Genomic DNA, 20,896 nt, shown 5'->3' with positions numbered 1-20,896 from the left:
TATTCTAAATGTAAAGTTTCTTGGCAAATTTGATTAAGAATGTAGTAGGAAAATTTGGTGACTGGAAAACTTTACTCATTGGGAACAAGATTCATAGGTGAAGAAATGTAGAAAGCAGCATTAATACATCTCCCTCTGCAAAACCTATGAGAAGTGTGACAGACCAAAACCATTTCTTGTTTGGCTGTGAGGAGATAGTAATTTTTTTTTTTGAAAACAGGTTTTTCAATCAAACTTGCTCTACAGCTATTTCTTTCTGCAACCTAAAAAAAATTCAGATAGGATTACTGTTAGCACATATATTTGAGTGCCATAAAAGGAATTAGACTTTTATTTTGGTTTTGTTTCTGATTCAAAGGCCTGAAAAGGTTTTCCATTTCTGCGTGGTTTATAAATTTAGAAGTAGTCAGCTTTTGTGAAAAAAATCTGTCTTCAGATCAATCTCCACTTCTCTTGAATAGACAATGAAGAGTATTCAACATTCCAGTTAATGCAGAATAACAATATAAGAATAATTTTCCCTGATTCAAAAATAAACAATGTTTTTTAAAGGAATCAAAAAAATCAGAGATGGTGATGTAGGAAAAGAGAGGTAAAGATGAAGACACTGCGGAATTTGTGGTGTCTTTTTCTCTTCATGGCATCAGAAAGCAGATTTTGGTTTCTAACTTTCCAATAATATAGCCAAAAATAAAAAAAAATCGTTTGCCTCACTGTTTGAAATAGAATGAACCTCCTACCACTTTGAGAGCTTCTCTAAAAGAAGTTAAATGAGAGGAAAGCCTGTATTTTGCATCCATCAAGGATAATTAAAAATTGAATCAATTTTTGAAATCCCACTGCCTATCACCTTGGGGAAAGATGCACCCTCATCAGTATTTTAACAAAGGCTATTCAATTGTGTTTTCACAATATCTGCTAAGTGTTGGTAAAACTTTCCAAGGCAACTTGCCCTCCACAGCTGTAGGGCACCAATAAGTCAGTCACAGGAAGAGACTCAAACAGCACTGCTGACAAGGTGGCATTCAGGAGAAGACCACCAAGTATCTGCATGGAAATTTGGCTCAGCTAGGGTTGAAAAAGGCAAGGGAAGGAGTGCTCCCAAAATCTCTGGTAATCCTAAACTCAGGATCGTACATTTATAAACAATGACTGTGAGGATATTATTAACAGGAATAATATTACACTGAACTTCGGATAAAAAATGTAACTACCCTGGATTTTCTTCTGGCACACCACCAAACACAAAACAATCTAAAAAGAGAAAGATGAACAGTTTAGTTCTGATGTAATGGGTATGAGATACACCATCCTAGTTTGACTTCAGTCAAGAGTTAGTGGCAAAATGTAGTTCAACTATTAAATTCATGTGAATTTTTAGCTTGCTCAACTATTCACAGTTACGTAAGGCTATGCCTCTGATTTTCCATTGTATTGTACAGCGTGTTCAGTATTAATTCTAGCAAAAAGCCCATATGGTTAGCAAGAACAAAACAACAAATCACTTAATTAAGATTTTATCACTTTAATTTTCAACAGAAGACATTTATACTGCTGCTTATTAGTCCTCTGTGGTTTTTAGCTAAGAACTGTGTAGGCTGAGTAAACTTGTGTGCATGCATATAAATGGATATTTCTGCATGGGCAGACCTAGCATTTGGCCAGAGCAATGTGAGGAACCCAGGGCTGCTGGAGACGCTTCTGTGTGAGGATCTCACACCAGCAGGGGTTCACATGACTTCTCTCTCTTCTCTGCTGGAGATGTGGGAGTCAGCCACAGGATCTCACAGGGAAAATGCAAGAGTCAAATTTGCTCCCAAGGGAGGTGCCCTTATCTTGCAGAGGGCCACATCATTTTCTCAACAAACCACAAGGAAGTGCAGCAACCCAGTCCCAGCCAGGCAGGGAGGGGAAGGTGTGCTGCACAGGGACATACAAGTGTCACAAGGCCAAATGCCCTTTCCTGTTACATATCTCTCACACAGATCTCAAGTGTGTCCATCAATTGTGATACAGGATTGCTGTCTCTCCAATTCTCTCCTTTATGAGCCACCTGTACCAGTCCTAGCACTTCCTCCCTTCTCTCCCGAGCTCACAATCTTCACCTTGTTCCCAGCCAAATGCTCACAGTAGAAATGATTTGACAGCATGCTTAAAAGAAACAGAAATGCATCTTCTACTCCCAGCAACAGGAGAAAACTGCAACATGCAAACTGCTTTAATACAGCAGCTCATACTTTTCTCTTTGATATGAGCAGGTCTCCTCAAGAGACCTACTCTTCTTTTTGCCATTTTAAAATTCTTTGCTTCAACTCCCTGCCTTAAATATGCACCTCACCCATCCTGAACACCAGCCTGTAATCCCAAGTGTTGTAATCTCAACAGTGACAAACGTGCTACTGTGCTACAAAAGTACAGAGAGCTGCAAAACAGCACCCTGGAATTAATAACTTATTTTTGCATACATCCTGCTTAGATTACTGCTTGAATTAACCTCTTGTAGCCATTCAACAAGTACCCTAAAGCAAACAAAATGTACAGAACATATAAAACCCTCCTGGTAGGTCCCACATCCTTTACCAAACAGTGCAAGAAGCAGGACTATTTTATACTTGGTAATGTTGCTTGGCTGATGACTAAACCTCACCTCAATCAAGCATTTACATGTTCAGAACAAGGATCATTTAATTTATTATCAGACTGTAGCCAGAAATGTCAGTGCTTTCTTATGACAGCAATTTACATATCTCCTCAGATTTTTACATATACTTGTTCAAAGTGGTGGTCCAATCCACATAAATGCCTTTACTTTCTCAACCCCACCCATGGAGCCTGCCTGACCTCACACTGAGGGCTGAGACCAGCAGGCACTCCGGGCAAAGCTGATGCCCAGCTCACATCAATTTAAGCAAACAGAGCCGTAGTTGCAAGCAGCACTGCACCAGAATTTTGTCAAAAATCAGGAGCCAGATTGCTTTCTGACAACATTGTATATTCACCTGACAGCATCATCTTTAAAAAGGATTAGAAACTTAGGTGATGGCATTTATGAATCTGTAATACCTGTTCCAAAAACCCTTCTGAAATCTTGGGTGGTGGGGTGGTGCGAAGGTTGATAAAACATCTTTTTGGAAGTTAGAAGCTGAACAAAAGATTTCAATTTTTAAAATTTCCACTTCTGGTAATATAAGGGAGAGTGTGAAGAAATTAAAATGGACAGATTTCCTCAACCTGACCTTTTAAGGCAAACCAGTTTTCAACTGTTTTAAAAGATATAGAAAGCACAGCCAAAAGATTCCTGTATAAGGCGACTCTTGCTTACTAAGAGAGATTGCATATGCAAGGGTTTAGGTAAGAAATGTTTTTCCAGGGGAGGTCGTGCTTCAGGATCATGATTCCAGAAAGCAGTCACCTTACTAGGGTAAGCATACAAATGACCAGTGAACAAGGTAAAAAAATCTTAATGATCTGCTGTAAGAGCACCACAAAATAGCAGCAAAACAAATAATCACAGGTTTCTTCACATTTCTTGATCATGCATGAAACAAGCTCAGCTGTGTTACAACAGAAAAGACTCTAATGCCATAAGTGCAGAAAAAAATGGTTCAAAAATTTTTTGTTGGAATATTTTGGACCCAAACCATTTTCAAAGCCTTGTGAATAGCTCTTTCTTCTTCATTCACAGTCGTGTCAACAAAAGGCTAACAATTATTTAGGAGGAACATAAGAGAATATAAATAGATTTAAAATAAGGTGAGATAAGCAGGGGTAAATTTGGAAACCTAAGTAGAAATTGATGATATCCTCACTCATTCAAGAAAGTCATACTGTCATCATTTCTATTGGCCAAACTGTGAATAAACATGAGGAAAAGATAATTAATCATACTCCCTGGAATTAAATTGTCCAAAACAAGCAGTGGCCCTAAGAATCTGAAACCCCACTGTTTCTTGTGGCACATGCAATTCCTTGTGAGGGAAACATCAGAGAACCAGAACCAGTTTTGCTTCCCACACTGCCCATTTGTGAATTCTTTCCTATTAATAGAGTGAAACACTACAATCAGATTGACCTACTAGAATAGACTGTGGTTAGAAGGAGGCACTGGGCTGCGAGCTCAAAATTTCTCTTTTCCAAAAAGGACACAAAGATTCCTATGTTGACCTGATGAGGGAGGCAGTCTCCAAAGGGGAACAAGCAGGGAACAAAGCTGATCACAAATACAGACTCTTCCCAGATCTTTTGATGGCCTCCAGTGATCCTCCCTGAAACTATTCAGCTAGATCAGTAATGCCCAAGGAGGAAAACCATTCATGGTTTCATACACACACTTGTACAACTCAGTCACACACTGAACTCAAAATTGTAACAGAATCTTCAGAATCACAGTTTTCTCTCAGTTTGTGGAGTTATTTTAACAGCATAAGTCTAGTGAACAGTAATGCCAATATCTCTGTGGTTTAGAAAAATTAAAAGTTATTGCCAAAAGCTAAAATAGATTATTTATATTAAAATATCACTATATAGTAATATTTAGAAAAATTGAACATTTTTTACTATAGGGGTGGTCAGGCATTGGAATGGGCTGCCCAGGGAGGTGGTGGAGTCACTATCCCTGAAACCGTTCAAGAAATGACTGGGCATGGCACTTAGTGCTATGGTTTAGTTGGCATGATGGTGTTTGGTCAAGAATTAGAATCAATGATCTTGGAAGTTTTTCCCAAGCTTAATGATTCTCTGATCAGGTGTTAAGCAGAAATCCTTGAGGAAGGGAATTTTATGCTCAAACTGTGCTATAAAGGTGGCATATAAAAGAAAAATACTTCAACAACATGTGCAATCTAAGGAACATAACAGGAAATGCCACCATTAAAAATAAATATTTCTAACTATTAAAAAATTCAGCACTTAGTTATTCCAGAAACCCAGAGCTATGCTCAGAGTAAGCACAAGAGACAGGATTGTTCTGCACTCTTGGTACAACCATGCCTTTATTGTGAAACCAGAAAACTGCTTTTTGATCTACCTCTACCTTACGAAAGCAATTTAATGCTCTTATTTCCTAGGCAGCTATAAGTGAAGCAGCTATTTCTACTCAATCAAAAGTCAGTTTGGTCATGAAAAGACATCCACTGTGTGAAGCACTGGACGATGCTTCTTCTGCCAAGACATCTGGTTCTCTACCACAGTGATCAATGAGAAAAGCACAACCCTGGGAACAGTATCTGTTAATTAGTTAAAATAAGTTGAGGATCACACATGGCAGGAGAAAGAAAGGAAGGCGAATGAGGGTCTTGAAAAACAGTACCTTATTTTTTCTAATTTTTTGGGATTAGAATGACAGAATTAAACTGATACCTGATGACCTTGCTACTAGGCTTATTATTATTATATTTTTAAGCTGCTCTCAAAATACTTTTAGTAATGAAAGTCCAAGAAAGCAAAAGTTTCAAAATACTTCAGGAGTCTTTCTCTTCTTTTTGCAGCTTGATAAAGTTGTAGAGAAACAGAAAGAAGTTCACAGAAGAATGCTGGAGCAACTTCTAATGGTGGAAAAAGCACACAGACAGACACTGCATGAACTAGAGGAAGAGAAGAGGAAGCACAGCAAATACATGGAAAAAAGTGATGAGTTTACAAACTTGCTGGAACAAGAATGTGAAAGGTAAGGTTATCTCTTACCATAGTACTAAGAAATATGCACAATTTAACATTACACATAAGGTTCTCTCTGCTTTATTTTGCATCTACTAAAAATCAGACATGCTTGTGGAATTGTATTTTGAGAGTTCAGCTTGGGAAAACAAAAATAATGACTTCTAACAAACAACTATGTCTACATCTCCATCAGCCAGCAAAGTAGGTCAAATGGTTGGCAGATTCTTCAGCACTGTTGCAGGACACCGAGGATGTTACACTGCAAAGAATACATGGAGACAAGCAGATGTATGATGTTATAACCAACAGGAAGCAGGTGATGTTTTAGATAGGTGATGTTTCAGTGTGTTTTAGAAGCTTGGTACTCTCTGCAGTATGTAAGGAACAGAACACATCATCAGACATGCAGCCTTTCATGGCAGAAGAAAAAGACATGAGGAAAAGTAGATATTTGGACAAAACAAAGAAATACTAGCGAGAAAGCAAAGGCAGAGGATAATGTCCAGAAAGCTTTGAAAGTAAGAATGACAAAGGTCTCATATCAGAGTTGGCATAAAACCCATAAAAACAGCTTTATTTTTAAAGAGTAACCTAGAAGTGCCACAGCTTGTTTAAGCACAGTGTTACAATTTCCATACCAATTCTCAGAAAAATTAAGAATTTCATTTACTGTCCTTAAAAGAAGCCACTTTAGACTGTGCCACCCTTGAATCTGCAATAAAACTGAACACATCCTAAGGAAAAAAAAAAAAATCAAAGAACATTTCCTATTCCCTGTATAGCTAGCCCAGAAGATAGGAGAATATTGTCTCAGTTTCCTTTCGTTTAGGAACAGATGGAAATGTTTGGGTGTGAGAACGTCAAGCCTATTCTAAACTGACATTATGCACAGATAATTCTTCCTTTCCCTGGCCTGTGTAAGATCATGTCCTACGTATTCTGGCAGCGTTCCCCCGTGTGCTGCACCTCTCTCCTGCATGTCCATCAAAGGCAGCACACACCGAGCACACGGCCGGATTTACGGCTCACAGCTATGAGGCTGGGGAAGAAAATGCTTTGCTCCTCAGAAAAATGTGTACAGATGCAGGCAAGCAGAGACACAGAGAAAAGCACATACTAGGAACTGTTCTTGGGAATCATCATCAATCAGGAACCAAACCCTGAGATCAAGGGAAGTTTTCATCTCTGCTGTCTTCTCCTCAAAATATGACATATTCATCTCTTGGAGGCAGAGCTAGACAACTCTACTTGCTAAGATTGGCAAAATGTTACATCAGACAATGTGCTCACACTGTGAAAAGCTGCACACAGGGAAAGACTAAGCATTGGGGTGATTCATTTATTTTTTTTAAACAGGACAGACATTGGATTAAAACTCTCTTCCCTGCCCCTCTCTATATCCCTCTATCCCTTCCCCTCTGCCCCACCTCTGTTCCAGTTCCCAAGAAGACTGTAAAGCATTTACCACTATTGTCTGCTACTTTTAGTCAAGCTGCCTGGAAAATGGTGGGAAGAGAGGGAATGCTGAGGTGCTTAAAGAGCCCTTAGAGGATATAATAATAGCTTTCAGATTAAGTATCTTTTTTTTTTTTTTTGAAGATGTATTTTATGTGGAAAACCTTAAGGGGGTGTGATGTCACTTACTGAGCTGATTCCAAATTGTTTGCCAAGTAATGTCACCATCAAGGTCTCCCCACAGTTGCCTGCCATAAAAGAAAAAAAACAAAAAAGAAAAGAAAAACCCAACAAAAAAACCCACAACCAAAAAAACCACTCACCAAGTTAAGACACAGCTTGCCCTACATAAGCCTGTCTGACATGGCAAAATGACCTTTTCTTCCACTTGAAAATTCTTACTCATTTTCTCAAATGCAAACTTTGCATTTGGATTAAGAACAAATAGAACTCTAGAAAAAATTTCACACATAAAGCAATGACACAAATTTTTGCTTACCCCCAATACAAGTTTAAAAAAAAAAGCAGGAAGAATTCACCAATGAACTTACTATTCTTTTTTAGCCAGAAGCAATATCCTCTTCTATATGATGGATATATAGCATTCCAAACAGTATTTCAGGTTCAAAGCAAAATCCCTGACTTTCAATTAGCCAAAGACGTGCCTTGCTTTTATCAAAGAGCAAGACTACAGCATATGCTAAAGATATCCTTGGAGGATATACAATGTATACAAGCCAAAGAAGGTACATGTGACTGTGATTAAAAGGAAAAAAAACTTAAGATGCTATGAGACAGTGATGCTGAGATTCTGAAAACAAGTTTTTATGGCAAGATTAAAGAAATCATTAGTTAGATCGAAGTGTTACAAACTGTTCTGGATATATCTTCAAATAAGGCAGAAAGGAAGCACTTCCTTTCTCTTGCCTGTGTGCTCAGAAAAAGAGAACTGAAGAATTTTTACATGAAAATTTTAGTGATGAATTTATGAGATGATCATGGTCTACATAAACTAGACAACCCTTCATCTCTACAGCCTTTGTATTGCCTTATGCCCTTCATTGATGGCATCTTTCATTGAAAGAGTTTGGACTGTGCAAAATATAAGAGTCTTCAGTGACTCAGTAAAAGCTCTTCACCTTAATGATTCAAGAATTTGACTTCACAGTAAGGCAACAAGACTGTCCTCAGCAATTGTACGTTGTCAGATTTGGGAGGTTAAGCTCATGGCAGTGAAAACTTTCTAGATACAAGAACCAGATTAGCATTCAATGTTAACCCTTTAGGCAATTTAAGTATCTTTCTTGGTGCCAGCAAAAAACTGATCCTCCATAGTCTTGCTGCAGTTCAGAGACAAAGACTGATCTTCAAAGTGACCAGTCTCATTCCTAACAACAGACATTTACCAGCAAACAAAGAATAAAACTATGCTACTGTCATTGTAGTGATTCATCTTCAGTCACACTTTTAAGGCATGGAGCCACAAATGAGCCACAAGCCTGACAAACTCCTAGCATATGAGGAAAAGATCTGGGGAGAAAAAGAGGCCAAATGGACAACTGAATAGGTCTTTTCTGCACTTCAACATGAATGATTCTCTGTGTGTGCCTGCAGACCAGATAGGAACACCAAGACAAACAATCTGTGCATAGTCGTAGCAGATCAAGTCAACTAGAGTCCAGAAGGGAAAAATTGGTTTTATTGTTAAAACGTAAAGAAACAGCAGCACCAAGTTCAGCGAAATGTAAGAAATAATAAATCCAGAAGCTGGATACACAGACAACTAGGTGCACCTCAAGAATCATACCATGAAAGCTACTGGCCTTGTTTAGAAGCTCTTGCATTTCACAGGGTTGGAAGATGGAGAGCAGGATTAAGGACTATGAAGAATACTTCAGATTCTAATTCAGAGTCCACTGAAACTTCCCTGAGGATGTATGCATTTGTCCAAAATCACTTATCCACATTCCATATTTTTGTAGCACAGTTAAATAATAAAAGCTGCTGTTTTAGAAAACATTTTACAAGGGTAAAATATGAAACTGGAAGGTTTTCCAGATATGCATGTTCCCCGTTTGAAAACACATGCCATATGTATACAAGTATTTATGCATATACCTAGTACTCTCCACCCTACACAAAAAAAAAAAAGAAACAAAAGAGCAAAATAGTAGAATGTTTAGCACTTATACAGTCCTTTCCCACTGCAGATCTCAAGGAGCTTTAAATATTATCTAAGCACAGTGATTCCCCCTTTTCCATTTACTGAAAGGAAATGAAGGTATGAGGAAAATAAATCAATCACAGGTACCTGAGAGTTAAACTGGATGAAAGGAAGAAACGTCCCAATGTATAGGTGTGTTCCACCTTCAAACCTTCCGTATTCTATACAGACTCTCAACTAGACAAAGGGTAAAGCTTTATTATGAAGATAGACCTGTTAAGAGGTCAATGTTATTCAAGAGGACAGGAAAAAAAAGCAGTTTGCTAAAAAGAGATGTAAATACATTTTTAAAGGCAGTTATGAAAAATTTTGCTCACAGAATCCAAATATTAGCACAAAACTCTGCAGTTTGGTATAGAATGAACTACTAAAATCTTAAGGTTAAGGATCATCTACTAATATGAGGGTCTTTTTCCATGAAACCTCAGACTACAGATGTGAGACTTCTGCAGATTTCTCATCTAACAAAACACTACAAAACACTGCTTTTTGCATCAACTGCTGCCACCCTCAGTGTCAGTCAGTTAATAGAACAACCTATTGAGTGATACAGGTTACAAGTGGTCTCTGGAGGCCTCCAGCCCAACCTGCTGAGTGCAGGGCTAACTTCACAGTCAAAGCAGGCTGCTCAGAACCTTGTCCAGCTGACTACTGATCATCCCCAAGTTAGTTGTGCTGGCTGCCTGGGCTCCCAATGCAAACTCAGGCATCTTCACCAAAAGACCTGCTCCCTCAGTTTTATTGTAGGCATCATTCTGGTCTGGCTTCCATGTTCAACCAAAACTGCTCTCAATAAAAGCTTAGTAACATCTCTTCTTCTGGCAAAGCTCTGAACTTAATCCATCTTCACTTTCTCTGATAATTTGGCTGCTGTGGGCACAAATGAGCATTCAGCACTTCCTTGCCATCTTACCCACATGGTTTCTGTGACTCCAACTTCGGCTCATTTCTCTGAGTGTTGCACAGGGTACTCTGAGTTGGAAACTTACCATTGTCCATCTCTGCTCTGTTCATAGCACTCCATAGGTTTTATTTTTAATGTCCTTTCTTCATCCATTCACTCTCTGTGCTTCTCCTCACAGAAACTCAAAGTCAGGCATCATCTCTATGATGATGACTCAAGTATACTCCAGCCATCACCAAAACAACAAATCTCACCATATGAGCAACCTGTCCTCATTCCCAACTTCATGAGAACAGAAGGGAATCAGTCTTTTATCCTTCAGCCCTTGGCTTCATCCTCACAATTCTCTAATACCTCTATTCTTAAAACTGGGGTAACATGTCACTCAGCCTGCTGTACCTAGACACATTTTTACCTGAGCCTTCCTACATTTAAGTCTCACAAATTCTTGTTTGTCGCACCTCCAAGAAAAATAAATATGAAAAAACAAAGGAACAAACAAGCCAAACACACACACCCAAATAAGCCAAACATGCCTTTCCATATTTCCAAATAATTAAATCATTTTCCAGGCCCTCACTTAAAAAATACTTTTTGATCATTTCCACATTAGCTATTTCAGCCTTCTCTGTATCTTCCTTGGATGTACACTCAATACTGAATTAAGGCTACAGTTCTCTTGTGTACCTTCTTATGCTCTAATGCAATGTTAGTACATGGACTAAACATCATACTAGAACTGTACCAAAATTAAATGAGATTATAAGACTGCTCAGGGTTTGAGTTGGTGAAAAAGGTAATTTCATGAAAATGAGAGCTCTAGGCAAAGTGTTTTGGGTTTATTTTAAAGTGTCAGATGAAAGTAATTGCTACCCACAGTAGATCAAGTAAACGGTGCTTGAAATTCAGGACAGGGTATCAAGGAAAGAAGGAACCATTTTAACTAAAAGGTGAAGTGTATTAGTTGCCAACATAACATTGCTAAACTTTAATTCAAACACATTTACACATTGGATTAGTGATATTTTCCATGTCCAGCTCTGGAAAATTTATTATTCTGCAAGAATGAGTATAATTAATATTTGCTATTTTTCTTAATGAAGCCAATTAAATATCATAAGAAGCAGGACTTTATCTCTACAGAGAGCTGCAGTTAAAATAAACACTGTCAACTTATTTATTCTACACGTGTTACCAGAGGTTTTTAATTTCATGCACACTGAACTATTGTTGTAGATTGCATTGTACTCAAATGCAATCATTTCCTCTTAGCTTTCTGGCAATGAGTTATATGTATTACATATGCTGGAGACTATGTCTTGCAAGTTGTGAAATGGATGCCAGATCTGTGTACATTTGACCTTTTTCATGGGTATCTTGTGTTCTGTAGGTGAATAAGAAAGACCCACCACAAGCACAACATTAACATTCTTATTCTACATTAGACTCCAATGGGACAGTCCCACTAATAACACCACTGAGGCACGAAGGGAGACTTGAGGAAGTGATGTACACAGATTAATTACCTCATGCTCGTATGTGGAAAACTATGTACTGTTGCACTACATAACTTTCAACAGATGTTGTGAAATCGAATCTTTGTCACAATTCAAGGATTTGAAGATGCTTACAACAGCCTTTGTGCATAATGAAAGATAAAAATACTTTATCTTAGAGCAAATAAATAGAATTTAGGGTTAAGATCCCAAAACTGTCAAACAAGGTCACATTATGTTTTTTCAATGCAAAATTCCAAGAATAAATACAAATAGAAAGAGGGCTCAGTGTTAATGTAGCTGAGAAATTCTCTGTAGATCAGTGGTGCAATTAAAAATTATTCCACCTACTGTCATTAGCAAGGAGATGTGAAATCTAGATGACAAACATTTCTCATGCAACTCCACTGACATTACATTGGTGGAATAGCACAGACAAATAGACTATTTGTCTGTTTAAATATTTTTAAAATTCTGGGCATGCAACATGTCTGTTCACTGTTTCAGGCACACAATCACTATTAGCAACCAATACTATCATTGCCCAGTTTGGGAGGATGGGGAGGGCACAATGAATAACCTTAGCCAAAGGACATTCTCCTACACTGCCACCCTCTCTCCCCTCATGTGTGGGGAAAGAGATTCTCATTGCCCTGCTCACAAAAGGACATAAATTCTGAAAGGGACAACTGTGGAAAGCCACCCTTTACCACCATGGTGGTGGCCCGGGTCAGCACTTTTAACCCTCATGTCAGAACTCAAAGGGAGGGATGACCTTTCTAAGCTGGCAAGTCTCAGCATATTTATGGCTCTTGTAAATCAACACCTAAGCAGTGACCAGCATGGGCGATGAAGCACAGGCCAAATATGCTCATGGGGAGGCACTGCCCTCAGTAATGGGGCACTCGCTCCAGTCACCAATTTACATTTCCAAATAAGACTGAGGGCACCACTCCATGTGTGGCACAGCACAACAAGTCTAATCATAAGCAACAATAGAGGCAGATGACTATACCAAGACCTGTGACCAAAAAAAGACAGGGTGCACTTCTGATTCATTGCAGGGTGGGGCTGTGAGAGAGGGAGAAACTGGCACAGGATTTTGTAACTGTAACTTTGAAAAGCAAACACACATCGGACAGACAGAAAAATCCCTAAATCGTTCTCCAAGATAGAAGACTTGACAATCTCATAATTTTCCCAAAAAAAGCCATTGCTATGGGAAAAGATGTACTCCTGTTTGAATGTGGAGGAGGAGAAATCTCAATGAAGTTAAGATCTTTCTCGTGGCAGAAAAATTTAAGCGACTTACATGTGCTATAATTAGTTTCATATCTTAAAAACAGGCAGGAGAAAATGGCCATGAGAACTCAGAATGCAGGTCACACATCAGTTACCAAGACTTGTGATCTAAACTCAACCAAGTTTCCCATGGCATGCTGTGAGCTTCAATGCATTTATGCTGAGCTAAAGAACCTCTGAGTATTATATACACACATATGAGAGAACCATGCATGGGAGACTGCAGCACTTTAAGAAAAATGTCTCAGCCTCAGTCTCTGTGCTGAGACAGTAATTTTAAACAGAGAATAAATAAAAAGATCAGAAGCACTAAATCTGTTAAGAACAGAGATTACTGGAAAAAATTGCTAAAAATAAACACCAAAATCTTCTCCCATGGCAATTTTGATTTTCATGTACATACATTATTTTGCTTCTTGAGCCTGAAATGCACATTTTAGAGCCTTTGAGAAAAACACTACACACTGGGACAGGGTAACACGACCTATTTAGAGTCTGAAGCTCAAGAGTGTGGACACATTGAAAAACTACATTCAATATTTGTATCATTGTACTAAGAAGATTGGAAAAAAGCCACAAAAATTATCTAAAAGTTTGGGAAGGACATATTGAACTCTGGTCTTTCAAATTTGTGATTCGGACTTGTGTATGTTTCAGTGTGTGTAATGGTGAGGCACAGGTCAGGTGGATGGCTCAGAGTAGCAAATGGGAGTAGATAGAAGAAAACCTACTGGACCCTGTTATCTCTCCCTTGCAACAGAGTTGTTCTCTAAAAGCAGTGTCAGCAATTTTCAGATGCCCAAAATACAGAAAAGTCCTCATCTTCCTAGAAATGTTCTATAAAAGTTGCATTGTCATAAACAGAATTATACTTTTCTATTCATTCAATAATTCATTCTCTTTAACAGCTCAACACAGTACTTCTACTGAAAGATGCTAGATACTTGGCTAAGACTGAAAAAGAACCCTGAGGTACCCATTTTGGTAACAGAGAGATCCATAGCAGCTAAAACTGTAGGAGGAGAGTTGGAGTGGGCTGTGATTAAGTCTGCTGCTTCAGGATGATTCCAAATGGGGAACTGTCTACTCTCCTTCTGTGGTAGGTCTCAGCTGCACACCCCTTGGCATAAAATCTGACACAATGGCCCTTGTGAGGTGCAACTTGAAGGAACTTCAAAGACTGAGCAGGCAGAGAATTAACCAGTCCCTTCATGCTCCCACAGTAAAGTTTATGATGGGAAACGTGGCCAGTAAAACCTGAAGCTTGTACAGACATTCTGACAAGGGAAGGTTCCAGCACTAGACTCTTGAACCATAACTTGATCATCAACAACAGCAACAAGCAGATAAAATCCCAAACCCAACAGTCGTGATGATGACTGAGAGATGTCATGGGAAGTATTCTGCCATAGAAAACGTTTATTCCTCTGCCCTCCCCAAAATAGGAGATTAAATGTCCAAAAGGTACAACACTGAAATTACTCAGTTAACTGATTTATGTCTGCCAGATTTGACCTAGCAACAGTTACCTTCTCCCAGACTCTGCCTTTGTGTTGTAGAAGGGAAACTCACTGAATCCAGAAACATGGTTGTTTTCAAATGTGTTCATGACCTTGATGAGATATACCTTGCACAGGTCTGCTCTTATTCTCTGACCAAGATCCACTGAGCATCTTCTGCAGAGACAGCATCCAACTTAAGTCACTGCAAAAGCACATCACTAAAGCTGCATTTTGCCTTATTTACTTCCTTGCCAATACCTTCCAAGTTACAGTTTTGCTTGAAATTACATGAGCTGATTAAAAACCTGTGACTTAAAATAGAGGTCTTCACTTTTAAAAGCAGTCAAGGTCTTTGGCTATTATATGCTACAGGGAAATTCCTTAGCCTCATCACTTTGATTCACAGCATCTTCAAGTCACTGGGGAAGACACATACCCACAAACATTATCAGGTACTAAACCCTGTTTTTCTTGAACTACCCTTCCATCTCAGTAAACTGTAATGTTTACCATCTCACCTGCATTTCCTTACACATGATGCTAGCCTCCTTCCTCCTCATAGTCTGAGCAAAACCAGAGGACCTTGTGGAAAAGGAAATAAAACCTAGCAGAAATGGAGATCATGCACCCTCCTCTCCCTTCATTCTGATTTGTCTGCTAAAAATGTCAGGGTTATCAGGAAATTCTGAGCACTGTAAACCTTATTCTGATGTATAAATTTACTACTATTAAAAAGACTTTTAGGAATGCGTGGATCCTACAATTTGCGTTTAAGTCATCAGGAAATTGGGACATAATTTATTGAATGTTTAGACAAGATTTCACATGTTTCTCATTTCAAAATTTCATCTTGCATCCAACTGAGGAACTGAGAAGCAAGACCCACTCCCTGAAAACCAAAATTTTTCCCTTTTTTCAACAGTCTTGCCAGCTAAACTCTGGATGTCTTTGTGTTCTGTCAGACAGGAGAATGAGTCAGTCTGTCCCTAACTAGCTTTCTAAAAAGGAAATTGAGAAGTTTGACGACATATTTGGATAAACACACTCACTGGATAAAGTTACTTAACATTTTATATCTTTAAGTTTGCCCTAAACCTCCAAAATCCTTAAAGGCTAGATTTAAGTATAGCCAATAAAAACTATAGGTTATAAATAAAGTTAATGAAAACCACTCTATTAAAACTCCAAGGACCTTGTAAACATGCTCATCAAAGCTTATCAAAGCTTCACCACTGTAATGCAGCACCACACCCATAAATCCATGTTATTAATTGCTATTCTTCCCCACCTGTTATTGAAATATCAACCCAATATAGATTGCCTTTGGTTCAGAATCCAGTTTTCTCATGGTCTCTAAACACAATGTAGCAGCCAACACTAGCTCTGAATGAAGAAGCAGTGAGTAAAGTCTGAGTTTACACAGTTCCATTCTCCTGAAAAGACAATGACAACTGCTGTGATCATCTGTATGTGCTTTAGGTCTCCCTGAGTGTAGCATTTGGCCTGGAAATAAAGGAAGATTGAAATACACAGAACTGAACCTACAGAAGGGCACAAATGCTGAGCTGATTTAGCTTCCTAAGCCCTCAGTTTAGCAGAGGGTAAGGAGGTTTGTAATACCACTTTGGAATGCATCATTTCTTGCAAGAGCAAATATCCAACAGCATGGTGTGTAACTCAATAATGTTATCAAAGGACTATATCTTACACATTCAAGATCCTGATCTCTGTGAATTCCCATCTTCTTTAACTTCAGGTGCCAAGTAAGAAAAGCAGGCATTCCAATACAAAGAAAGAAAAGAAGGCATTCCAAGAGAGCTTTTACTAGTTGCATAACATAAAACATTACTTTACATGAATCAGCCTGTTTTCCACATATGCTTATAAGGATTATCAAGTTTTAAGATTAGTTTGGTCCAAATTTCTTGTCTGCAACCAATCTTAAAATTCAGCCAATTCCATATAACATCAGATTTCACTGCCAGCATTTCATTAAAGTCTGTTGTTTAATGGTCACATATGCAAAGATCTGAGTCTCAGAACAGTACACACAATCTTGCCCTTGTGTATTCTGATTACTAAATGCAAAGAGAGGTGGTTTTATGATACACAGCAGATATCCAGAGAATTTCTTTGAGAAAAGGAAGAAGGAGTTATTAATGATAAAATAACAACATATAAAAGAATTTTCAAAGTGCTTGGAGAAAAAAAATAGCTTTTTAGCCACCTGACAACAAGACTGTCTCCATGGCTACATCTTTGAAATAGCTCTAGTACCAAAGCACAGGTTCTGGCATCACAGGCATATTACATAAATAAGCTGAGAAAATGATGTAGAAAGAAAGAATTCAGTTTTATTCGACTGTGGAAGACTTTGGGAATAGGATGCACAACTTTACCTAAAAAACCCCCAGAAACAGGCTACTGGTATTTAAGATTAAAATTAAGATGAAGACTATTTAAACTTAACAGAAAGTTGGCAGATGCAAGCACAGTTCAGGATGACACACCAATTAGAGATGCAATCATTAAAACTCTGTATTCTTGGAAATAAAGCATTAAAGTAGCTAATGAAGTTTGACAGGAAATAGCAAAGCTCTGTCTAACCAAAGAGCATTTCAAACAGGCAGAATTAAAAAAACCAAACCTACAAACCAAACAGTCAAAGAACAAGGGTGCAAGGGCTCCGGTGCAATTTCAAGAATCCAAATTAGTCTGTCCAGTTGTAAATGGACAGAATGTGATTTTATATTTCTACACTATGTGAGAAGAACATCCAGAGAAATATGATTAGACTATTGATAAGTATTTAAATCAAAATTAGAGAACAGATTATGCTGATGTAGGAGCTGTACAGCTGCAACAAAAAAAGGAAAGCAGAAATGTGGAGCTGAACAAGAGAAAAGTATTTAACTGTGTAAAAGCATATCCAGACCTTCTGAGAGTTGAAGTACATATATGAACAGATAATCAAATAAATGCTTCACTACTGATCACCAATCCAAAATAATGACAAGGGCTTAAATCAGAATCTGGAGACCTTTCTCCTCTGAACAATGACGTTTAAATTAATTTGGTTCATTTGTCACAATCACTTTTATATTTGTGTTGACTGACTAATAGCATTAGATTCCAATGTTTTGGAAGTCAAGGAGGTTTCCACATTAGACTGTTTATGGAGAAAGAGTCTGTGAAGCCATCTGAATCCAAACTGGTAGTAGAAAAAGCTTTAAATCAAATTTGTACAAACAATGCAACAAGTTTACTAGCACTTTACCAGGACTAAATTTAGGTATTCTAAAAGAACTTGTATGAAAAACTGATGAACTATGAGCTGATGAGTTCTTAAAGCTGACAAGGAAATGGAAGCACTAGTTCTTAAGAAAAGACACTATATTAAAGAGAACTGGCATGCATCTGATGAACACAAAAATCTCTAGCCATTTGAGGCAAAAGCAGAATGATGTGGCAAGTCTGCTCTCCTTCCCACCTGTCCTCAAGCAATGCTTTGCTGTTCTGTCCTGTTAATCCTGGTATCTGAACAGAAGCAAGACTAACTGAGCTTAGAGCAGTTCATTTATCCCTCTCCCAGTATGGATATGTTTCTCTTTAATGTGTATTAAAAAGCCCTTGAGGGTTTGACTATTTACATACAATTGTTTGAAACAGATCTTTACAAATGCCAATTTTAATTGAGTTTCTTAGCCTGTGCACCTATCCATCATCATCCCATTTTTTCATCCATAAGCTAACTTCAACTAAAATGCAAGAAAGAATCTTCTGAATTACTAAATGTCTACTGGGCTCTTGAAAACAGGTTATCTTTTAGTCTCCAGGATATTAAGCAAGAGTATGACCTTGATAAGTGTATATTACAGAAAACCTTTGTGTTCCTCCCAACAGTGTGGAAAACCTGGTAGCTTGCAAATTATTGGACAAGAAAACAAAACCAGTCATGAAACAAACTTCCATAACCAATTTAGTTTCACTATTCAAAGAGCCAGCTTTTTTCTACAACAAATAATGCTGTTTTTACAAAAAGCTACTTATCCTTATTGCTCCCAAATGTAGAAGCAGTATCAGAAGTTTGATTTGCCATTCCAAAAGCTGAATATTTAGATAGCTGTAGAATATCACAACCTTCACTTTTTCCTTCTTTTCTTTCTAAAAATCAAAGAATGAGATCATGGGAACCCATGCAAAAGACTCTTGAAAAGATCTATAATGAAATATTTAGTCAAACTTGTAAGAAATAAGTACTAGCACGTGGCGTCATAGTTTGAAAAGAGTTCAGGCATGCAGCCTTCATCCTCCTGGAGAGCCACAACCAGACTTCCCAACGAAATAAGGCATGCAGCAGTTCATAAAAATAATGGGGAGAGGAATAAAGATGCTGAGCTCAAGGGAACAGTTAGGCTTTTAAAAAATTATTCCAAATAAAGCAGAGCTCTCCTACCTCCAAGAAGAAAGGGAGAGGCTGTTTGTTTTTAAAAGAAAAATACTAAAAATATCTTCAATTACATTTATCTCAAAAACTGCTGGAGAGAACATATCACAAGTCCTCTTCAAATGAATGCACACAAATAAAAGAGCAATTAGACAAAATGTATATAATGAATATTTAAGACACTGAAATATCCTCAAGAATTAGGACAGAGGAATACTTGGATCCCAACACAAGATGACACTAAGACCAGGAATGCAGAAAAAAAATCCATCCTGAACCATTTGAACAGCATTCCACTTCCTTGTAGCATCCAAACATCCACCTTAATTATTTAAGAAACTTCTCATGTTATTTTGTTTGTTCAGCTACAAATAATTGCAGTGGGAAAGAAAAAGCTGATGATTTGCTGTATGACACTCAAGAAGTCCTTCCTTATTTCTCACAAACTCCTCACTTTCCTGCATAAAATGGAATGATGATGCTGTAAGTCATTACAGGTGCCCAGCCTTACTCACTGTCATTGCATTCAGAACAAACACATAAAACAAGAATGCTAAAGGAGTTTAGCATTCTTTAGCATTCTTGTTAGAGTACAAACAAGAATGCTAAAGGAGTTTGTAAATACTTCATAAGGTATATACTAAGCAGACATTCATATGCAAGTCTTGTGCATTGGTTTCTTCTTTTTTATATGTGTTTATTCTATTTGATCCATCTGTTCTCAGATACTTCAGTTCTTAGTATTAAAGCCATTCAATTCAATGTCCTTGAAATTTCTTTGTGCTCTTGTCATTAGCTCTATAAAGAGTATGTATTTTTGCCATCATTATGGCAAAACATATAGTTTTGGCAGCAGCTCAAAAAAAATCCCAACCTTCTCTTCCTATTCAGATTATGTTACTGTTTCTCCATTCTTACATGAGATAATCTTATCACAGGTGCATCACAGCACTGCCTAGTAAGCCTAACATGGAGCAAGCTCTGTCCTCCTACTGCTCATGTCCCCTCTCTGCTCCTGAGTGTAGCTGTAAATTATGTTCAGAAACAACAAATGAACTCTGTTCCATGTTTGGCATTAAAGGCAGGATTCAGCCTATAGATCTAAAGTGGGGGACTTTGTTCAGATGCCTCCACTTTGGGGCTGGTGCCCAAGATCCCAGTGCTGTCCATGGAAACACAGCTCCACTCAAGTGACTAAAGACAGGCATCTTTACATACACTGAAATCCCACTCCAAAAGTGATGACTTGTAGATAACGTAGCTGGGTCACTACTCCTTTCCATAACCTCTCTTTGATGAAGCAATTTTCGGGATAAATCTGTCCTTGGCTCTTTATTTGCACCACAATAACTTGCAGCACAGTTTCTTCTGCAGTATGTCTCCCACGTGTGCAGGTATTAACCAATGGCTCTGATCCAGCTTATCTGTTTCACATCTACAGCATCTGCCCATTCAGATTTCTTACCATTCTACTTCTGCCTACACATTTAGACTTCACCTTTCAGTTTTAAGGAAACACCCTCCTGAAAGAAAATGAATTAATCAAACTGGGGGGAAAAAAAGGCAAACAGCAAAATCACAGAAATACCTGAAAATTATACGTTTCATAGAAGTCTACTAAATTGCATTTTGCATTCTGAGTTTGGACCAAGTGGAATGTCATAAGCAGATATGCCATGTATAGTGGAATTTGTGTCAGTCCTCACTAGGATATGCTTGGTAGTAAAAAATAAAACAGTTAGGTGCCAATGTCACATGGTTAAAAAAAGAAGAAATGTGAGAAAGAAAAAAGGTTTTTTGATTACTGCTGTCTTTTCTCATTACTCATGTAGAGATATCCCTATTTATCAGCAAAGGAAGGAAAAATATATAATGACATTTTCATGGGAAGGGGAAAAAAGACAACCC

The 20,896-nt window shown here is 38.0% G+C and overlaps 2 protein-coding genes across 2 annotated transcripts in view; one reads left to right on the top strand and one right to left on the bottom strand.

Moving 5' to 3' along the window:
• CMSS1 (cms1 ribosomal small subunit homolog) overlaps positions 1 to 20,896 on the bottom strand; it is a 226,547-nt gene that overhangs the window by 147,281 nt on the left and 58,370 nt on the right. The window lies entirely within an intron of this gene.
• Positions 1 to 20,896, top strand: part of FILIP1L (filamin A interacting protein 1 like) — a 191,591-nt gene that overhangs the window by 114,149 nt on the left and 56,546 nt on the right. Inside the window, exon 7 of the mRNA XM_077174436.1 lies at positions 5,487 to 5,665. Coding sequence (XP_077030551.1) covers positions 5,487 to 5,665 — 179 coding nt within the window. The remainder of the gene's footprint in view (positions 1 to 5,486; positions 5,666 to 20,896) is intronic.

Source organism: Agelaius phoeniceus, chromosome 2, assembly GCF_051311805.1.
Source record: "Agelaius phoeniceus isolate bAgePho1 chromosome 2, bAgePho1.hap1, whole genome shotgun sequence".
Classification (NCBI taxonomy): Eukaryota; Metazoa; Chordata; class Aves; order Passeriformes; family Icteridae; genus Agelaius; species Agelaius phoeniceus.
The sequence above is the reverse complement of the archived record's forward strand: the minus strand, read 5'-3'. Positions and strand labels throughout refer to the sequence as shown.